At 43.5% G+C, this 21,313-nt stretch overlaps 1 protein-coding gene across 7 annotated transcripts in view; it reads right to left on the reverse strand.

Moving 5' to 3' along the window:
* RBMS1 (RNA binding motif single stranded interacting protein 1) overlaps positions 1–21,313 on the reverse strand; it is a 227,470-nt gene that overhangs the window by 84,170 nt on the left and 121,987 nt on the right. For 3 of the 7 annotated variants that reach the window (XM_038751078.1, XM_038751075.1, XM_038751077.1), the window contains exon 2: positions 2,688–2,863. In XM_038751078.1, the coding sequence (XP_038607006.1) occupies positions 2,688–2,863 (176 nt within the window). Of the gene's footprint in view, positions 1–2,687; positions 2,864–8,594; positions 8,708–21,313 lie in introns of those variants that run through there. The other 4 variants (XM_038751080.1, XM_038751081.1, XM_038751074.1 and 1 more) reach the window with 4 other exon arrangements.

Raw genomic sequence — 21,313 nt, forward strand, 5'->3', positions numbered from 1 at the left:
ACTAAGTAAACAGGCAGATAAGGTGAGCTGTGAGCAGGATTAAACCGACCACAAATAATGACCGTATGACTTTCTGTCCCAGGGCAAGCGTAATGGCATCCTAAGAAACAATTTGCCATGGCACCTTGGCCTCCCCCAGTACCCTGGCTGGCCAGGGCTCAGAACCTCAGTCTGTGCTCAGCTCAGGGTTGCCAACTACTGAAAATGATTTTACACAGAGTGTGAATACAAATCACTAACTTTCCAAAATTTCGACAGACAGAACATTATAACGATCAATCAGTGGTCTTTATTGAGTGCTTACTGTACTTATGGCCAAGAACTGCAGGAGAAGAGCAGCAGAAATCAGGCATTTCCAGTGTGTTTGTGTGTGGGGGGGTGGGAAGGCAAGGGCTGGAATTACTACATCCCATCCCAATTTGGCTCCCACCACTTTGAACGAGCAGGCGGTGGCAACAGTGTTCAAGGGATTCCCTCTGCCACTACTCTGCTGTGGGAGCCACCCATGCTAACAAACAGCGAAGTATTTTTCTGGGATTTTTCCTACAGACTGCCTGTGACTTTATAAATGCTGGGCAACCCTGCCTCAGGCCACGTAGCAGCTCGATCCGCATGGCACATTATTTTCCCTCCACTTTTTTCCCCTCTCAAGCAAGCCTGTCCTCTCTCCCATATCCCTGAAACTAAGCCCACTGAACATCTGAGGGATGCAATAGTAGATCCCTGAATGGAAAGTAGAGGGTAGGCCGGATGGAAAGTACAAAGAGCAAATGACAACCAATGACCACGGCCCTACGGTGTGTCTGCCAGCTGACAACTCACTGGCTCAATATGTTCCGATTCACCACTTTTCTCCTCCCCACCACTGCTTGGGGGAAGCATTTTCGGTTATTTTTCCATGCTGTTATAGTCTGGACTTTCAGAATCTTTACCTGTAACTACTCTGCTAGAGGGTAAGATGACGCCAGTGAAGGGCCAGGCGGCAGCAGCAGTCGAGATTGTGCAAGGCCTATTTGTGGTCTGGAGGAACAGCTGTGACACAGAATGAAGCTGTTGGCAAGCTTCCTTTCGCCTCATGCCTCGCATGACACACGGCTGGAGACACTCAGGAGCCTGACTTGCTTTCAGAGGTACTCCCTGAAGTACTACTGCATTAGCCACAGAAGCCAAGCGCTGAAGCGAATTCATGGGGTGACTGCCTAAAAGAATAATGCAAGAAAGACGCAGGAAGAGCTGCCTGCTGCAACTGCACACTAGAATTGATCCCTCAGCTCTGAAGAGAGGCAAATCTTGCTTTTGTTTCCTTGTTTGGAAATGAGGCCCTAAATACAGACTTGAGAGCTAAGTCTGAAAAGCTGGGTTTTGTTTTCTTTATCCGGAGAACATTTTAGTCTGGGTTTTCCTTTGGCCAACACAAATGGGACGCTGCAAATCACATCTTTGGAAATGGAAATATCTGTGCATCAGGGCTTGGGAAACATTCTTAAAGGGATTAATAGCTCTTCTCAGACTACACAAAAAACCTCTTTCCCAAATGATGATGGTGCAACTCAAATATTTTTACCTGTTGATTAGCTTTTCCAGCCTATTCCATTTCAAAAGCAATGTGATCTGTCACTTTTACAGTTTATACATGTAAGGCTGGATTTTTAATTTAAGTGAGCTCGAACAATGAATTAATGTATTAATGCTATCCTGAGGAGATAGAGCTTTTATGTTTTCTTTCTTGAAACATTTCAGGAGTCACTAATGGCTCAGTCTATTTTGTCATTTGTGTACGTTATGTATGTAGGGTGTAGGTGTGTACACACACATGGCTTTTCCTCTGGGGTAACACAGGAGAACTGTACTCTGTTAACTGCTTTTTTTGGGTCGAGTGGCCTCTCTCGCCTGCCTATCAACTCCTTTTCTCCCCTTGGTCTACTGTTAATGCTGTCTCTCCCTGGCTCTGCTGAGGACAGACGACGACTCCTGCTGAGGGCAGCAATGCTGAGGGAAGGGGAAGGGAGGAGACAAGAGGCTAGACCAGAGACAATCTTTAATAATAATAATAATGATAGTATTTGTCAAGCACTGTTCTAAATGCTGGGGTAGACACAAGTTAATCAGTCCCGTCCCACACGGGGCTCCCAGTCTCAACTCCCATTTTACAGATGAGGTAAGTGAGGCACAGAGAAGTTAAGTGACTGAAGAAACCCTCTTGATATCGCTCTTTGAAGCCCTACTCCTGGACAATTCCTCCAGAAATGAGCTCCTCCTCCACAGCAGGGAATGGGGATCCATAAAGCCCAACGTTTCCTCAGCTTTTCTCACCAGAGAGACAGACAGACACACACACAACAAAGGCATTTTTATCTCTTTCAGCATAAAGGAGGCCAACTCTGCTACGCAAGTTGGGAGTACAGGCTGTAGACAGGCTGGTCTACTCTTCCTGGAACAGGGCTATCCTCGTAAATACTAGGAGAGGAACGTTTACATGCTGTGGATAAGCTTTTCAGCTCTTTAAATTACGCCTGGTCACTCTTCTCTTTCTCACCTGCAAATGTTCGAACTATAGCATCCAAGGAGAACATTCTTCTCCCTCCTTGCACTCTAAAAACGATACTAGCCGAAGTCTTCCATTACGACAGACCACCCTTATCCCCTAAACCACCTGAGAAGTGTGTTTTAAAAGGCAAGGTACTTACGGCTGACACAATTTCACCAGGTCCTGGTCCGTGGTGTTGGGAGGCAGGCCCCGTATATAAAGGTTTGTTTTACTTAGTTGATCCCAGCCTGAGCTGCTGCTACTACTACTGTTGTTATTACTGCTGGTAGTGCTGGGGCTCGGAGGCGCCATGGGGTGAGCGGGTACAATAGACTGCTGAAAAACAGAGGAAAGGATGTGTTAGAAACATTTAATAAGTTTCATGCCGACCCGTGAGAACTCCAGCCATGACGGTCAGAGGCCAGTGACCATTTAATTTCAACTTCAGCCAGTCAATGGTATTTACTGAGCTCTTGCTGTGTTCACGGAACTCTATTAAGTGCTTGGGAGAATGCTAGACTGTAAGCCCGTTGTGGGTAAGGCTTACATGTGACTGCTTATTGTTGTACTGTACTCTCCTAAGCAATTAGTACAGTGTTCTGCGCATAGTAAGCGCTCAATATGATTGAATGAATACAGCAGAGTTGGTAGACACCAGCCCTGCCCATAAAGAGCTTACAGTCTAGATGGGGAGACAGACATTAAAATAAGCAAGACTGGGGAAATGGATGAGTAACAGGACGTGTACCATTAAGTGATTCCATTGAGGAGCAAATACCTTAAGGACAAACGTACCAAATATCGATACTTAGTTTCAGACTTTAAATTCACCCTCCTGACTGCTCATGGAAATACTATATCTGAATTGAAGTCACTGAAAAATAGCTGTGGACACACTCTTTGGGTGTGCACTCAGTTGAAAAGCTGCTTCAGCTAATTTCCTCACCAAGAACTCTTGCGGATTATTTTATCGAGTTTACTTTTCAAATGAAAAAAGTTAGCTTAAGGTCAACTTCCTCAATTCATGGGGAACTCGCATCTAGTGCTATGGCAGAGATACAGTTTTGCTTAAACTGGTGGAGATTTTTCTTAGCCCAATGAGCTCTAACTTCAGCTACCCTTATGTAATTCAACCCTTGTGAGAATTCTGCTACAAGCTCAGATCCTTCAGAAGGCAGTTCAGCCCTCACAAAGGACCCAGCAAGAACCGAGAGCCTCCGAATGAAACCTGTTTTAAACCAATTTCTGTTAAAACTGGCACAGCTGGTGAAGCTTGCACCACAGCCTCTGACCATAAGCCACACATGGGACTTTGAGGAAGTATAAAACTCTGCTAGAAACTCACGTGAGTGCCATCTGGGTTAGTAACAGGCCCCTAAGTTATTAGGAAAAAAAATCATTAAGCTGCTAGTATTTCCCTGAGAAGCAGCATTGCCTAATGGATAGAGCACAGGTTTGGGAGTCAGAAGAACCTGGGCTGTAGTCCCAGCTTCTGCACTTGTTTGCTGTGTGACCTTGGGCAAGTTACTTGACTTTTCTGGGCCTCAGTTACCTCACCTGTAAAGTGGGGATTCATTCATTCATTCACATTTATTGAGCGCTTACTGTGTGCAGAGCACTGTACTAAATGCTTGGGAAGTACAAGTTGGCAACATATAGAGACGGTCCCTACCCAACAGCGGGCTCACAGTCTAGAAGGGGGAGACAGACAACAAAACAAAACATATTAACAAAATAAAATAAATAGAATAGTAAATACGTACAACTAAAATAGAGTAATAAATATGTACAAACATATATACAGGTGCTGTGGGGAGGGGAAGGAGGTAAGGCGGGGGGGATTGGAGGGGAGAGGAAGGAGGGGGCTCAGTCTGGGAAGGCCTACTGGAGGAGGTGAGCTCTCACTAGGGCTTTGAAGGGAGGAAGAAAAAGGGATTAAGACTGTGAGCCTCAAGTGGGACATGGACTTTGTCCAACCTGATGAGTTTGTATCTACCCCAGCACACAGAATGGTGCTTGACACAGAGTAAGCACTTAACACACACTATTATTATTTCTCAAGTACTGAAAGTTTTCCCTCCTCCTTTCCATTTACTCCCTTCAAACACCCAACACTAACAACTCGGGTCAGTAATACTGACTGAACACCTGAGTGTAAGACACCAAATTAAGCACTGGAGACAGTACAATAGAAGCAACACACACGATCCTTGCCCTCAAGGAGTTTCTAATCTAATGGGGAGACAGACCGTAATTATTTTCAGATTGTGAAACCCAGAGGATGAGCAAGCATAAAGCGGGAAGCAGGACAAACTCACCAGAATGATGCTGTTAACCATATAATTCAATGTACAGATGTATATAATTTTTTTTAATTATGTGTAAGAGACAGAGAGAAATGGATGAGGCTGGGATCTTTCTTACAAGTCTGTTTGCATCAAGAATAATCTTGACATAAAATTTTGAACAGACTTTTAAACATAAATCTGAATTACTATTTTACCTTGTAACATGAGCCAAGAAGGACTATTGTAGTACTTATATGACCCACCAAAATCCATTTGGGGAAAAACATAATAGCAAAGTATATGCAAAGACAACCCTACAGCCCAGTCCCATCTATCCGGGCTGCTAGGCCCCAACCCTGATCTCTCCTGTCTCGTCGTTGCTAACTGGCACCTTCCTCACTCCCTGAATGCCCCCTTTCCATCACTCCACCCTTGTTCGAAGTGCTTCTCTTCTACCCTTTCTCCCACAAACCAATCAATGGCATTTACTGAGTGCTTGGGACTGTGCTTGCAACAGCGTTGGTGGACACAATCTTTTCTCTCAAGGAGCTTACAGTTCAGTGGGACTCCTTTCTTTATTGCCCACAACCTACAAATGGATTCTCTCTAGGTCAGGGGAGGTTGTGGGAAAAATGGTCAAACACAGACGAGACAAAAATTGGTTCTCTTCTAGAGGACAAATCAAAAATGCTCAGAATCCTTATGTAGTTCAACTATAATACCTTTCTGGAAGCTATTCCTCTCTGGGTCAGATGAAACACCACGCCAGCCATCCTGAATAAGCCATATTGGGTCAAATGAAACACCACCCTATCTTGAATAAGCCATATCTCAGCTTAAATTGGGTGCTAAATGGAAAACACCTGGAAATCCAGGATCCTGCCATGCCTTCGCATACATCCCTTTCCAGCTTGTGAAACCTTAAATGACTTCTTGAATTCAGTGGTTAGTCCTTCACTCATCCCCTCATGGTCCATCCTTCGATCATGCCCCTCATACGTGACCAAAATATTTATGATATGCAGTAGCATGTTCCACCAGTAGTCAGTAAAAATAATGCAGTTATTCAGGTACACAAAATAATTTTCTGTGTTTTATCTGGCAACTAATCCTTTCTCTCCAGCTGTTTTTATCATCACCATTTCTCTCTCCTCTTCCTCCTTTCCCCATCACTTCTTCCTTCTCTGTCCCCTCAAAACTCCTCCCCCAAGTTCATCCCCACACTTACTGTTCCCCACTGTCTCTTCTTGACTAAATAGCTCCCTTCCTTTACACTTCCCTCATAGATATTATTTATGGTATTTGTTGGACACATACCGTATGTCGAATACTGTTCTAAATGCTGGGGTAACTACAGATTAATCAGGTCAGAAGCAATCCCTACCCCACAAAGTCTAAGTAGGGGGGAGTACAGGCACTGAATTTGCTATTTTACAGATGGTCAAACTGAGGCATAGAGCAATTAAGTGACCTGTCCAATGTAACCTGTCCAATGTCACGCAGCAGGCAAGTGGCAGAGCCGGGATTAGAACCAGGTCCTCTGGACTCCCGGGCCCATACTCCAGGCTGCTTCCCTGGTTTTACAACCCCTTAAACATTTTCATTTTAAACGAGGAGGTGAGGCAGATCCAGGATATTTCAGGTAAATGACGTTTTATTAAGTGCTATCACTACCTGGGTATTTTCTGAATGTACTGATGATAACTTTTGCATTATGTAACTTTTTGGCGGAATTTAAGCACTTACTATATAACAATTTTGGTATTTGTTAAGTGCTTACTATGTGCAAAGCACTGTTCTAAGCGCTGGATATGTTAGGCACTGAACTAAGCACGAGGCTAATCAGGTTGGACACAGTCCATGTCCCAAGGGGGACTCATAGTCTTCCCAGCTCTGCCACTTGTCAGCTGTGTGACTTTGGGCAAGTCACTTAACTTCTCTGGGCCTCAGTTACCGCATCTGTAAAATGGGGATTATGGCTGTGAGCCCCACGTGGGACAACCTGATTACCCTGTACCCCCCCACCCCAGTGATTAGAACAGTGCTTGGCACAAAAGTAAGCGCTTAACAAATGCCATCATTATTCCAGCGCTTAAAACTAAATACCATCAACATCATCATTCTCTGTGCCTCAGTCACCTCATCTGGAAAATGGGAATTAAGACTGTGAGCCTCTATGTGGGACAACCTGATTACCTTGTATCTACCCTGGCACTTAGAACAGTGCTTGGCACACAGAAAGCGCTTAACAAATACCATTAATGTTATTATTATTAATTTCCATTTTACAGATGAGGTAACAAGCACAGAGAATTGATTACTCAAGTCCTTCTGACTCCCAGGACTGTGTTCTATCTATCCACTAGGCTATGCTGCTTTGTATTATATTTAAATAACTTGTATTTAAAGATTCTCTAGGGCCTTAATAATAAACCACACTCTTTGGGAGGAATATTAACTTCCAGTCCCCAAACCCCTCTCAGTAAAAATAGGTGCTACAAAACAGCCTGACCCGAGTACGAGATCCACTTCTACATCAAGTGGAGAATGGGTATCCAGGGGGAAAATGTTCCTTAACAGACATAATGTGCATTAAGTCCATTTATAACACCTGTTCTCCCTCTTTCCTAGATTGAGAGCCCCATTTGGGACAATGACTATATCCAACTTGATGATCTTGCATCTACCCCAGCACTTACTACAGCGCTCACTGCACAGTAAGGGATTAACAAATACTATAAATGATAATGGGGACACTCACAACAGCATCTTCGCCTAACCAGTGAATAAGAGCTGAAATGATCAAGTTAACGACTAATGCTTACGGACACCTGGCTTGATTCGGAGTAAGCACCGGAAAACAAGTAAGCCAAGCTGAGCACTATCTGTGATCCTTTCCCAAAAGATCATTCATAACAAGGCGAAATGCTCAGAGCAACCACATCTGCAGCAACAATGAGCTCGAGGCCACTCCCGACTAGCTTCTTGGAGCCTAAAGCAAAATTAACCCCAGACATCAGCAGGTCCGTCCTCACTGTCACTGCTTAACAGCCTGGTCTCCACAAAGCAAAAGCAATGAAAAAGAAACTTGGCATTTTAATGCTATTCCCATGAAGGTTTACCATTTCCTTCCTATTACTAATAAACCAAAGTGCAGTGACCTGCCCAATCATTACCGTTCTAACTGTCGTCATCCTCTCTCCAACACTCAGAGCCTTTCCTGAGGTTTTTGGCTGAAACCTGAAAAGACCACTTTGAACTTTCCAGACCCCGGGTCCTCCTTGTCTCTCCCACTTCGCCAGCCAAATTTTCTTCCGAACCAGCTAGAATGGTTGCTACTTAGCACCCCGGGCACTTCCTCTACTCGGAAGCCAAACAAGGAACCACAAAAAGCTCCCGATCTCTGACCAACTAGCGAACGCCAAGAAGCCGTTGTCGACCCCCATATTCCATCCAGAATTAGGGGAGGGTCTATTAAGCAAGCCCAGATGTTCAGCCCGCGCTCGGTGCTAAAGAAAAATACTGTAGTCATCCAAGACACACACGAGCGATATTGTTAAACACATATTAAGGCACATTGTCAGATGCTGAGGATAAACAAGCAGCTCATTTTTACAATACACTTTGCTTTTATAGATACTCTGTTTCCTTTTACAAACAGAAGAAGGAAGGGGGAGACGGGGGGTTGGGAGAAGCCGGGCAGCATAAGATGAACGGGTGAAGTGCGGGGGGGAGGGAACAAAAAGCTAGAGAGAGAGCAGAGAGGCAGGGGAACTGACTGGAAGAAACATTTTCTCTAAAGGTCCCACCGGCACCACATGTCCCACGGAGTGATGACAAGGAGTCCTATTGTTCATGCTGCTCCCACACTACGGGGCCCCACCCCTTGCTCCATTTCCTTCCTGCCTCTGGGGGCCAGGCTTTACATCAACTGGGTGGAGTTACGGGACCACTGTGACATAACTGGGCACGAGGTTATTCCATTATTTGCTGCTGGAATCTGATTGTCCACGGAAAGAGTTCCAGAATCTAAGTCATGCTCCGTGTTCAAGGAGGAGGAAAAATAAATAATAATTACTGGTAATCTGAACAAGATGGCCGGTTTCGTCACAAAGGCAACTTTGAGGATATCGGAATCGGGTCACCGATTATTTTGTCTGCCCTCCGCCCAACTGACTCATTGTTGAATCCTCTCCAGCAAAAGACAGCATTAACTCAGTATTTTCACTGTGTTCAAAAGCAACTGGTGAAAGAAACTGTTCAGATTTAAGGTATGATCAGACAGGTAAATTCTTTAAAAGCGGGGAGGGGAAGGGAAAGGTAAGCCTTGTCTTAGAAGATAGAGATGTGATTTTTTTTTTCAATTTACATCTGACTCCAGCTTGAAAGGACCCTAAAGAGCCTATATTAGGTGACTTTACCAAATGAAAGTCCAAAGAAAGGAGTAAATACCATGAGAACAGAAAACATTCAATTGTTTGAGGATGAGTGGGAATCACTAATCCCTAACTTGTACTTATTTTTCGTATAAGTTTAATTTCAGACTATTTTCCACTTTTTTACTTTCATTTCACAAGGAATTAAACATCAACTCACTTGAAAGGAAGAAGCCCCACTGCAAAGACACACGCTGCCTGTCGAGAAAGAGTTTGAACTCGAGGGCTCTAACCTCTCACCCTCTTCCCTGGCAGCTCTGTGGCAGTTTCTCATTGTGCCTCATCACCTCAGCCACAATCCCTTAGCCTTGGGAATTTCTTACCCCAGCCCACTCTTTCTACACTCTCCAAGTCCTTGGCACCTAACAGTACGGCACTGCAGCTTTGGTTTTGTTGATAAAGAAATGGAGGCACAGAAAGGTTTCAGATGACTGCCCTTGCAGGCAGGAAGTGGCAGAGGGAAGATCATACCTGACTGATCCCTAAGTGGTGACTGAGGCAACCGCCCTATGGTTGTTGCCTTTGAAAATCTCTATTAGGATCGATCGGTCGATGGTATTTATTGAGTATTTACTATATGCAGAGCACCGTTCTAAGTGCAGACAACCCTGATGTTGGTCCAGGGGAAAGAATATGGGTCCAGGACCCAGGAGATCCTCTGGACTATAAGCTCACTGCGAGCAGGGAACGTTTCTATATATTCTGATGTACTGTATTCCCCCAAGCATTTAGTACAATGCTCTGCACACAGTAAGTGCTCAATAAAGCTTCCTCTGAAAAGGCCGGTGGGGGCTACGTCATCGATGGTCAAAGTTTCTGACTGAAGAACCAAGTAGGGCATTCCACAAGGTGGACGGTTCCCTAAAGAACCCTAAAAAATAGCCGGTCAATATGGGTGACAAAGGGTCCCGGCCATCGGACTCTGGCACTGTGGCACAACAACGGCATTGGGCTATGGCCGCTTTGGCCTAAAGAGGGTCCTACCTGCATGTGAGAAACTTCAAGTGCACCTTGTAATGTGCAGCTCCCCTTCCTGCCTTCATATAAGTTCACTGCGGGCAGGGAATGTGTCTGTCTGTTTTTAAAATGTACACTCCCAAGCACTTAGTTCAATGCTCTGCACACAGTAAGCACTCAATCAATATGACTCAATTAATGCTCGGTGCTCTGTACACAGTAAGCACTCAATCAATATGACTCAATTAATGCTCGGTGCACTCATCCCCCAGCAAGAACACACCTCGAAAGGACAAGGGAGGGTGAGCTGAGTTGTACAAGCCACCAGCACTGGAATCAATACTTCTGGACAGGTTCTCAGTCCTGAGGTCTGGGGATCCAGGCTTGTCCCTCTTACTGCAATCTGCCTATTCTCCTAAGTGGGTTTTTTATACCCACGCTTCCTTCTACAGCTCTCTTCCGAACCAGCTGCAGACCTCCATGCCTTCCCCATCCCAAGCATCCACTGCGGCCTCTGCCTCGTCTGCAACTCCAGCCCAACCCAAGTGGCACGTTTAGTTCTCTTGTGGGAACCACAGTGTATTCCAAGGTACACCGGGGATACAAGTGTATCCCCATCCATCAGAGCCCTTCCATCATTTCGAGCTTCCCTCTTTTCCATGTTGGCTGGGGCTCTCAAAGTGACTGCATTTGTGAGCGGGGCTGGGGGAGTTAAAACCAACAATTAAGGATTTTTTCCTGTTTGGTTTCAAGCCTCAGTATTTATCCAAGGGACTTGCATCACAGGGTGATGTCAATGTCTTTAAATTCAAAGTTAGTCACCAGAAAGGCTCTGGAAGCTTAACCGGGGTGGGGGCCCGCTCGGCTTCAGCAGTGGTCTCAAAATTTCCTCCTCAAGACTGCAGGAATGGTTTCACCGCTTAAAGTCTTTATTGGCATTGCAACTCCACCCACCACAAAGCACCTCCTCTTTCCTCGCAGGGAAAAAAACAGCGGAGCTCCGGGGGCCTGCTATTTGTCCCCACACCAGTCTGGGACATAAGGCACTAAGTAGAGCTGTGAACACACACTGACGACACCGGTAATTTGAGGGGCAATTCCTGGGATTCATTCCCAGTGAGGCATTTGGAAGGAACCACTTCTTGATCCAGGCAAAGGGCCTCTTTTTCCACTAGGTACAGCAGAGACCATGGGCATGATTGAAGCATGGGCTGACTTTTTGTTGCTGTTTTTAAAAATATTTTGTGTTCCCACTCCCTTCTGCATCGCCCTTGAACTTGCATTTGCTCCCTATATTCTCCTCTTCCTCATCTCCATACTACTTACGTACATACCTTTAATTTATTCATTTACATTAATGTCTGTCTTCTCCCCCTAGGCTGTAAGCTGGTTGTGGGCAGGGAATGTGTCTACCACCTCTATTATAACTGCACTCTCCCAAGTGCATAGTACAGTGCTCTGCACAGAGTAAGCACTCAATAAATACAATTGATTGATTGGGCAGGGACTGTTTCTATTTGTTGCTGAACTGTACTTTCCAAGCGCTTAGTACAGTGCTCTGTACACAGGATGTGCTCAATAAATAAGACTGAATGAACATAAAGGAATCTAAAAGTGGTTGAGGCCAAGGCCACAATAATTCAGATATGCCTCACCCTTCACCGTAGGAAGCCAAACGTCTTACACTGGCCTTATCCTGGGCTGTGCAATTTTTGACAAAACCTGCAGTAAGAACCCCTTGTGTTGTAGTCTGCACTTCTCGACTGTACCACACATACAACCGTTTCTTCCTATTCTGCATCATGGTCTATACACATCAATACCATTGTTGGAATGCTGTTCCTTAATTTCCTAATGGTATTCTGTCCAAACCACATTGTGAAAACATGTTATGGGTGAAATGAGGGTATATTCATTTAGCAAAGGATAATGAATATTAAAAGCTACTACATATGTAATCAGGAGTTTCTTCCCAATCAACATTCATCTTGGGAGAGGCAGCAGAAGGCCAGGGAGAGGCCGGCACAGCACAGTTCTTCTTGACTAGCTAGCTGTTTCACCAGCCCAGCCGCCTCTTCCCCACAAAGCTCTCTTAAAGTGGCACAATCTGGGTGCTTCTTCCACTGCTCTCCACAACATCATCATCATCATCAATGCAGTGGCACAATCTGGGTGCTTCTTCCACTGCTCTCCACAACATCATCATCATCGTCAATGCAGCAACGGCTCTCCCTCCACCCCCAATGTTACTCCTCCTGCCATTCGATGGGTCCCTTAAACTAGTCAGAGTCATTTCCATAATGTTATATTTCACAGTGAATACGCTGAAATCAGAAAGCACATTCCAAATGTAAGTTACAGAGACGCAATCACACATCAGAGTTGGTGGAACAATAAGGCGGCTTCACACAACTTTGCCTAAATGGTCTCGTTGGGCCCCAAAGTGCATGTGGAGTCCCTGAGAATATTTTCTTCTTGCTCTCAAAATCAAGTAATTCATTTTCAGACTAACACCAGTTCTTTTCTTCTTATCACAGATGTTCACCTCAGGGATAAGGAAGGAACTCTTTCCCTCACTCCCCCTGCCTTTACAAGCCCACAAAACTTCCTGAGGGAAGTGAAACATCATCTAAGCATGACAGCATACCTCTTCTTCTCTCAGAAATTCCTGACCCAACCTGCTATGGAGTTAAGGAACTTGAGTTGCCGAACTTCTGTCCAATGGCTCCTTACAAGCCATTGGTAGGTGAGTATCATGGCAAAATAGGTCAAACACTTTTGTGCACATAATTTTTTTTTATTTTTGAGACTGCAGAGCCAAAGGTCGGGGAAGGGAAGCTGCGGGAAGAAATGATTCAAATCATTTTTCATCCCCATCAATGATGACGGTTAAGACTATAAAAATGGCAAGATCAATATGAAAAAAATTCCTGCAAAAATAAAATAATTAAATGAATAACTGGTCATTTAAAAACATTACAACAGAAGTTGGTTTCCTCAAGAAAATCCTCTGTTAATTTGAGTAACTTAGGTTAAAGGATCTCACGCGTGGGAGCTATGGAAGGTGCACAATTATCACATGTGAAATACTCCCCAAGGAGGATATCATATTTGACCTATTGTAAAGTTGTGCGGTTCACACACAACCCGTAACAAGGCTTTGAAGGCAGAAACATGGTAATGCATTGGGTATATTGCTAAGGAACAGTTTGCTGAAGTAGCACAGACAACAAACAGCAAAGGCAGTGGATCTGAATAATGAACCAAGTCTTCCACTGCTTTGCTCTTAGAATGTGTAAAGTTCACACTGCTGAGACTGTTGGGAGATGTAGTCTCCAGCCAGTGTTCCAGGAGTGGCAAAGTGGCAAGGGAAAAAAAAAAAAGACTTTAGCCTGGATTTCACCACCGAGAGTTCAGATGTTTCATTAGCAAATGGCAGGGAAAGCAGAGATGTGTTGAAATTAACACAAATCAAAACAAACAGATAAGCCAAACACAACACATGCAAGCAGCCACGTGCAGCATCTGAAGAGAGGTAACATTGGTGAAGCCTGCTAACATCTGTGAAGCCGTCCGCATACACAGATCTATTGCCTAATGCTACCCCATGTTGGGCTGTCACTGAAATGCCACCCGATCTATTGCCCTTCACTGGTGGAACAAAGCAAGGCAGAATAAATGGGAAGTTTCATTCAACCTATTAAATGCATCCACGCTTGAGGCCCTAACAAAGAACTTGGAGACTGCTGATGGAATATTTTTCTGGTCCTTTGAAAAACTCTTCCAATTCAACAGGCTGTAAGCATCATTAAAAGTACTTGGGCAATAGCTAATACACTAATGACTGTGCTCTGGGAACCGAGCACACATGTCTACACACACACACACAAACACACACACACTGCTTTTCCAAATCAGCAAAATACTGAAAGTGGACAATAAGCTTCATGATGACTTATAACTAGAGATTTTCACGAAAGATCTCCAGCTGTGAGCTACTGCTAAACTATATTTAGGTCCAACGCTCCCCAACTACCATCATCATGGTGCCAGCTCTGGCAGAAGGCCAACCTCCCCTTCCAAAGCTGTTTGGAATATCCCGGGAGCCCCCAAAATCATTTGCATCATTCTAGGAGAAAGATCACTTCTCTGTCTTTAATGGGAGAGCTCTCCACCTGCCCTCCCTGGGAAGGAGCCAAGTCCTTTTGAAGGGAAGAGCGGACAGAAGACAGGCAGTTGGGAGCTTCTAGTGGGCTATGAGGCATTTATTACCTGCCTGCGTCTCTGAGACCCAACCAGTAAAGATTTGTAGGGTCTATACTGTCACCCTAAACTATACCTGGGCTAGCTAAAGGAAGCTAGAGAGGGTTAATTATGGTCTCCTTGACTAAATCCTATTTCCCTGATTTTTCTCCAAGCCTAGCACAATGCATTTGACCTCTGTTACTCAGCTCCACTTGGCCCTGAGAGTCAAACTTCAATGGGTGTAATTACTACCTTGCAAGCCTTGACTTTAGTATTTTGTGTTGGGATCTTGTCACATTTGTGTTGCTAATTAAATCCTGACTTTGATCTTGTTTGGTTGGTAATCTGGTCCAGCTGTTGTCCTTGAAGCCTCCAGAGAATGCCCAAATGGATCTTGGATGGAGTTTCCTAATTCTACACCTTTCCTGAGTAGTCCTAAATCAATCAATGGTATTTATTGAACGCTTACTTATAATAATAATGCCATTTATTAAGCGCTTACTACGTGCAAAGCACTTCATGCAGGACACTGGATTTAATGCCTGGGAGAGTAAAACAGACTTAGTAGATATGACCTCTGTCTACAGGGAACTTCGTTACATTTATATATTATAAATTATTTATTTCTATTAATTTCTATCTCCCCCTCTAGACTGTAAGTTGTATTGTACTCTCCCAAGCAGTTGGTACAGTGCTCTGCGCATAGTAAGTAAATGCCATTAATGGTGATGTTGGGAGCCTGGAGTCTATAAAAGCAGCCCCAATTCTGATTCCCCCTGAGGACCAAGCCTCAGGGTTTAGATTATTCATTCATTCATTGAATCGGATTTATTGAGCGCTTACTGTGTGCAGAGCACTTCATTCATTCAATCGTATTTATTGAGCGCTTACTGTGTGCAGAGCACTGTACTAAGCGCTTGGGAAGTACAAGTTGGCAACATATAGAGACAGTCCCTACCCAATAATGGGCTCAGTCTAGAAGGGGGAGAGAGACAGACAACAAAACAAAACATATTAACAAAATAAAATGAATAGAATAAACACGTACAAGTAAAATAAATACAGAAATTGAGTAATAAATCTGAGGTGCTGTGGGGAGGGGAAGGAGGTAAGGCGGGGGGGATGGGGAGGGGGGAAGAATCCCGGCTCCACCACATGTCTGCTGTGTGACCTTGGGCAAGTCACTTAACTTCTCTGAGCCTCAGTTACCTCATCTGTAAAATGGGGATGATTACTGTGAGCCCCACGTGGGACATCCTGATCACCTTGTAAACTCCCCAGCACTTAGAACAGTGCTGTGCACATAGTAAGCGCTTAATAAATGCTATTATTAAGAAGGAGGGGGCTCAGTCTGGGAAGGCCTCCTGGAGGAGGTGAGCTCTCAGTAGGGCTTTGAAGGGACTGTTGGCGGTCTCACCCACCAGTTGCTGTACAGCCTCTTGACCCTCCTGTAGTAGGCCTCTTTGTCCAGAGTGACCGCCATGGCCCCAGCCTCCTCCTCCTCACCGAGATTATAGATTAGTGTTATATAATATATCATCAGCTTCTACTAGTGACAAGCACTGTACTTGGGAATAAGCAATTAAAGTGAAAAGCAAAGTCCCTGTCCTCAAGGAAATTACAATCTGATAGGGGGGACCATTTATTGACACCGGCCAAAACACTTAGTTCTACCAAAACGCATGCTTTCACTATGCATTTTGGATAGAACGTTGTAGATGACAACAAATTAGGGAACATCCGTCCAACAACACAAGCCTGTCTGGATTCAGCTGGCCACTGCGTTGGAAAAAACAGTTATGCACATGGGAATCCGAACAGGAAAGTACTACAGTATAAATTTTCTCTACATCTAAGTTTTGCAAGAATGCAAGCCCTGTGTTCTAAGAGAACTAGATTTATATCCTTTGAAAAACTGAGCATGCGAAACAAAATGTGGCAACAGTCTTCAGAGCAAACTCAAAGTTGACTGTACACTTCTTAAATCAAAACTACTTTTATGTGGGGTGCTTTTTAAATTTTCAAACAACACATTTCCAATAAAAATTCTCTAAATTATTTTTAAGAAGGCTGATTTCTATCCACTGACTAGTTCAACAAGACACAGCTTTATATGTGCACAATGGAAAAAATGGGCCCCCAAATAGCCCCCATCTCAGCTTTTCAGTTTCAGCTATACAGGTGGGTTTCTGATACACATCTGCTTTTCAACATATGTAAAAAAAAATACAAATTTATCCTTTGTGCCATCATTCAGCATTAGGGAAAGGGGTGTGTGTGTGAGCGCGCACCATACGTTACAGAATCACAAGTTTTTTGTTACGGAATCACAAGTATTACTGAAATTTTCCCAAATGGTCTTCTGTAGCTTTTGAATTCCTGATATTTTTTATTCTACTGATATTACAATTCAGATAGCTATATGTTAAACTCATGACTCTAAAAACTGGTGTTTTTACCATATTTCCTAAGTATTCATGAATACAATGAGAAATCCAGTTATTCCGGAAAACCCTAACAGCCCAAATTTGTGCTGCTGCTTCTCTGATATTCTGAAAACTTCTGCATCATTAGGAAGCCAGTTCCAAACTTTGGAGAACAGAATTGCTTAATTTAATTATTAAGGCTAATACTTTTCCAAAGCTCATGCATGTATAAAAAATACCCACTCTCCCTTATACTGTGCAGGATCCTCCAGTAAATAAATATCGAAATTACAGTGGTTAGAAGCTAGGACTTGACAACCAATATCTCTCTAACTTTTCAAACATACTGCACTTAAAAATCCAAAAGGGACATTTGCCATTTGCAATAGCCTTCCCTCTCAATTTCAAACTTTATTTACTCAAGCCTAATTTGCAATGTCCCTCTTTCTTTCATATAGCAAGCTACCTAATACCAATGCTAAGCCAAGCAAACCGTCTGCTTTGGCAAACTGTGTAGTGGGGCAATGATGGAACTGTTGCTGGTTGTTTGTAAAAAGGCTAGATTACAGATGGACTTTTTGGCTGATCCCAACATTTCATCTTGAATCGCACAACTCATGAAATTATTATTATTAATAATAGTACTGGTATTTGTTCAGCATTTACTATGTGTCAAGCACTATTCTAAGAGCTGGGTAGATACGAGGTAATCAGGTTGCCTCACGGTGGGGCTCCCAGTCTTAATCCCAATTTTACCTATGAGGTAATTGAGGCACCAAGAAGTTAAGTGACTTGCCCAAAGTCACACAGCTGATAAGTGACGGAGCTGGAATTAGAACCCACAACCTTGGTGTTTCATTATATTTATTAATTTCATTATGGTGTTTCCCCTCCTTCCTCTTCCCCTCCTCATCCCTCCCGCCTTACCTCCTTCCCTTCCCCACAGCACCTGTATATATGTATATATGTTTGTACCTATTTATTACTCTATTTATTTTACTTGTACATATATGTTCTATTTATTTTACTTTGTTAATATGTTTTGTTTTGTTCTCTGTCTCCCCCTTCTAGACTGTGAGCCTACTGTTGGGTAGGGACCGTCTCTATATGTTGCCAACTTGTACTTCCCAAGCTCTTAGTACAGTGCTCTGCACACAGTAAGCGCTCAATAAATACAATTGATTGATTGACTATAGAGCTATTTGAAAAGAGTCATTTTCAAGCTTCACTTAAGAGGGGACACCAATGAGAAAGTACCAATAAAAGTTTTCTAATATTATCCCAACCCAAGCTACTTGTCCTGAAAGAGTAGTAGCCTAAACAATGAAACCCTTGCTCAGATATCTGTTTCAACATATTAACCCCAGCTTTTGATGAAGGCCATCTCTTCGCTGCATTTGTAGAAAACACTTAAAAAATATTAACATATTCAGTCTATCACTAAATCCTGTCGGTTCAACCTTCACAACATTGCTACAATTTGCCCTTTCCTCTCCATCCAAACTGCTACCATATTAATCCAAGCACTTATCCTCCCCCCCCCCCCCACCCACCATGATTACTTATCAGGCTCCTTGCTGATCTCCTTGCCTCCTAACTCTCCCCGCTCCAGTCCATACTTCACTCTGCTGCCTGCATCATTTTTCTACAGAGACGTTCAGTCCATGTTTCCCCACTCCTCAAGAACCTCCAGTGGTTGCCCATCCACCTCAGAAACTCCTCACCATGGCCTTACCATCAACTTTAAAGCACTCAATCACCTTGTCCCCTTCTACCTCACCTCACTACTCTCCTACCTCAACCCAATCCGCATGCTTTGCTCCTCTAATGCCAACCTACTCATGGTACCTCCATCTTGTTTATCTGGCAGCCAACCTCTCGCCCACATCATCATCAATCGTATTAAGCGCTTACTATGTGCAGAGCACTGTACTAAGCGCTTAGTAGCCACATCCTACCTCTGGCTTGGCACGCCCACCCTTTACATAGCCAACGACATTACTCTCCCCACCTTCAAAGCCTTATTGAAGGCACATCTCCTCCAGGAGGCCTTCCCTGACTAAGCCCTCATTTCCTCTTTTCCCACTCCCTTCTGCATCGCCCTGACTTGTTCCCTTTATTCGCCATCCCCTACACCTAGTCCCAAATAACTTATATATATATATCCATAATTTACTGATGTATATTAATGTCTGTCTCTCCCTCTAGACTGTGATCTCATTGTGGGCAGGGAATGTGTCTGTATAGTTGTGTTGTACATTCCCAAGTACTTAGTATGTTTAGTCAGCGCTTAGAACAGTGCTTTGCCCATAGTAAGCACTTAATAAATGCCATCATTATTAGTAGTAGTAGTAGTACAGTGCCCTGCACACAGAAAGTTCCCAATAAATATGACTGACTGATAAATTGCACATGCTGGCAACAGTCTGTAGCACGTAACATCTAGAAGATAGACTCTGAATAGAACTATGAAGTTAATTACAGCATTTTGCTATATTTCTGCTGTGGACTGTAATCAGAATAAGTTGACAACTTAATGGATTTTGATTAGAAACCCACAGAGAGGTACTGGAACAAGCCAGTGATTTAGCTAATCCAAAGGACAGCATGGTCTGAAAACAAGGCACACCTAAAATCGGAAACAAATACTTTGTTCCTTCCAGGGAGCTCCATCACTGACTCAGTGGACTTAGGTGGACCAAGTTATTTACTCTTTCAAGTTCTCTCCTGTAAAATGGGGACAAACACAGAAACAAGGAGGCAGAAAGCCTATTCAGTCAACTAATACATACCTGAGACTTGGCAAGATTTTTCCAAAGTGAAATTTCTCATACTCTGTTATCTCTGCATCATTAATACTTCACATTAGAAACTATCCTTTCTTTAAAAGTTTGAAACTTCAGCAAACTCAGTCCTCTGTTTCAATCCTTTTGTCGTGGAACACTAACCAGTTACAGTTTGCACTGCAGAATTGGCTTGGTCCAACTCTATTAAGTACCGAGAGGCTCAACAATACCTGGATGGAAGGCATGGAGGAGAGAAAATCTATCCTTGGCAACAGTTTAAGACACCTTTGAGGAAGATGATAGTTTCCAAAAAGATCAGACTTTCTCAATTCTGGCTCAGTAAATCTTTGGAGGCATCGAAGAGGTTGCATTTCTGCAGCCTATAGCAGTTTCTAATGGTTAGCTAGTTTTCAGCACATCAACCTTTGCTTGGATACCTGAGACATCTTGGGACCAAGCCAAAACAAATTCTGACAAGGTTAAGTTCTTCATATTTTTTGAAGTAGATAAACTAAGATAGAAACCTCTCTTAGCAGTTAAGGGTGTTTAATGCAGATTTAATAATCACCTATTAAATAAGAACACAAAAAATGTCACTCTGAGTCAATGGTTCACTTATCCCAGTATTCTGCCTTCGCCAATAGCACCCAAAGCATCTTGGATGAAGAGGGTACTAATTATCCACCTCGATATTCATCCTTGGGACTATGGATATACTGTATCATCCACCCTCCACACCCTTATCCTATGACAGACATCTCATTAAGACCCCATCAGCATCCCTAACTTCATCTCATTCTGATTCTCTCACCCATAAATGGGTACTAAGTGCTAGTATACTAAACCTTTCCTAAACTACTGATGACTTCTAATTTCACAACTTTCTGGGATAAACAGTGCTTTCTTATAATTGTTTTAAAATGATGTCATAATATTCTTTGTTAGGTTGTTAACTCATTAAAGAGTTAATGAGTTAGTGGCTCAGTGGAAAGAGCACGGGTTTAGGAGTCGGAGGTCATGGGTTCTAATCCCAGCTCTGTCACTTGTCTGCTGCGTGACCTTGGGCAAGTCACATAACTTCTCTGTGCCTCAGTCCCCTCAACTGTAAAATGGGGATTGAGACTGTGAGCCCCATGTGGGGCAACCCGGTTACCTTGTATCTACCCCAGAGTTTAGAACAGTGCTTGGCACATAGTAAGCGCTTAACAAATACCACCATTATTACTATTATTATTATCCAGGAGCCATTTCTAGGTCAGAGAGGACTATGTACTTATTTATCCATCTTTTGGAAGTTCATCTATTTAGCAGGTATCTCTTGAAACAGGGCTGAATCACAGAATAGAAACATGTTGAAAATAAGAAGGCTTTCACACTCTATTGCTTTCTTTGAAGAGGGAGCAAACAAAATAAACCTGTGTGCAATCACCTCCTACAATGGACTGCTAAACTCATTATCAAAGAAATCCAACTGCATCATTGCTACCAATAAACTGAATTTCACTCTCCCCAGCCATGTTTTGAGTACTGCCAAGCACAGCAAAAGAAGCATCAGGGAAGTCGCTGGTCCCCCAGACAGATGCAAGAAACAGGCTAAAATCGAGGTTTTAGCCCTAACCTAAGTTTTCCCATCTTCCCTTCCTGAAAT

The sequence above is a fragment of the Tachyglossus aculeatus genome, chromosome 9 (genome assembly GCF_015852505.1).
Source record: "Tachyglossus aculeatus isolate mTacAcu1 chromosome 9, mTacAcu1.pri, whole genome shotgun sequence".
Taxonomy (NCBI): Eukaryota; Metazoa; Chordata; class Mammalia; order Monotremata; family Tachyglossidae; genus Tachyglossus; species Tachyglossus aculeatus.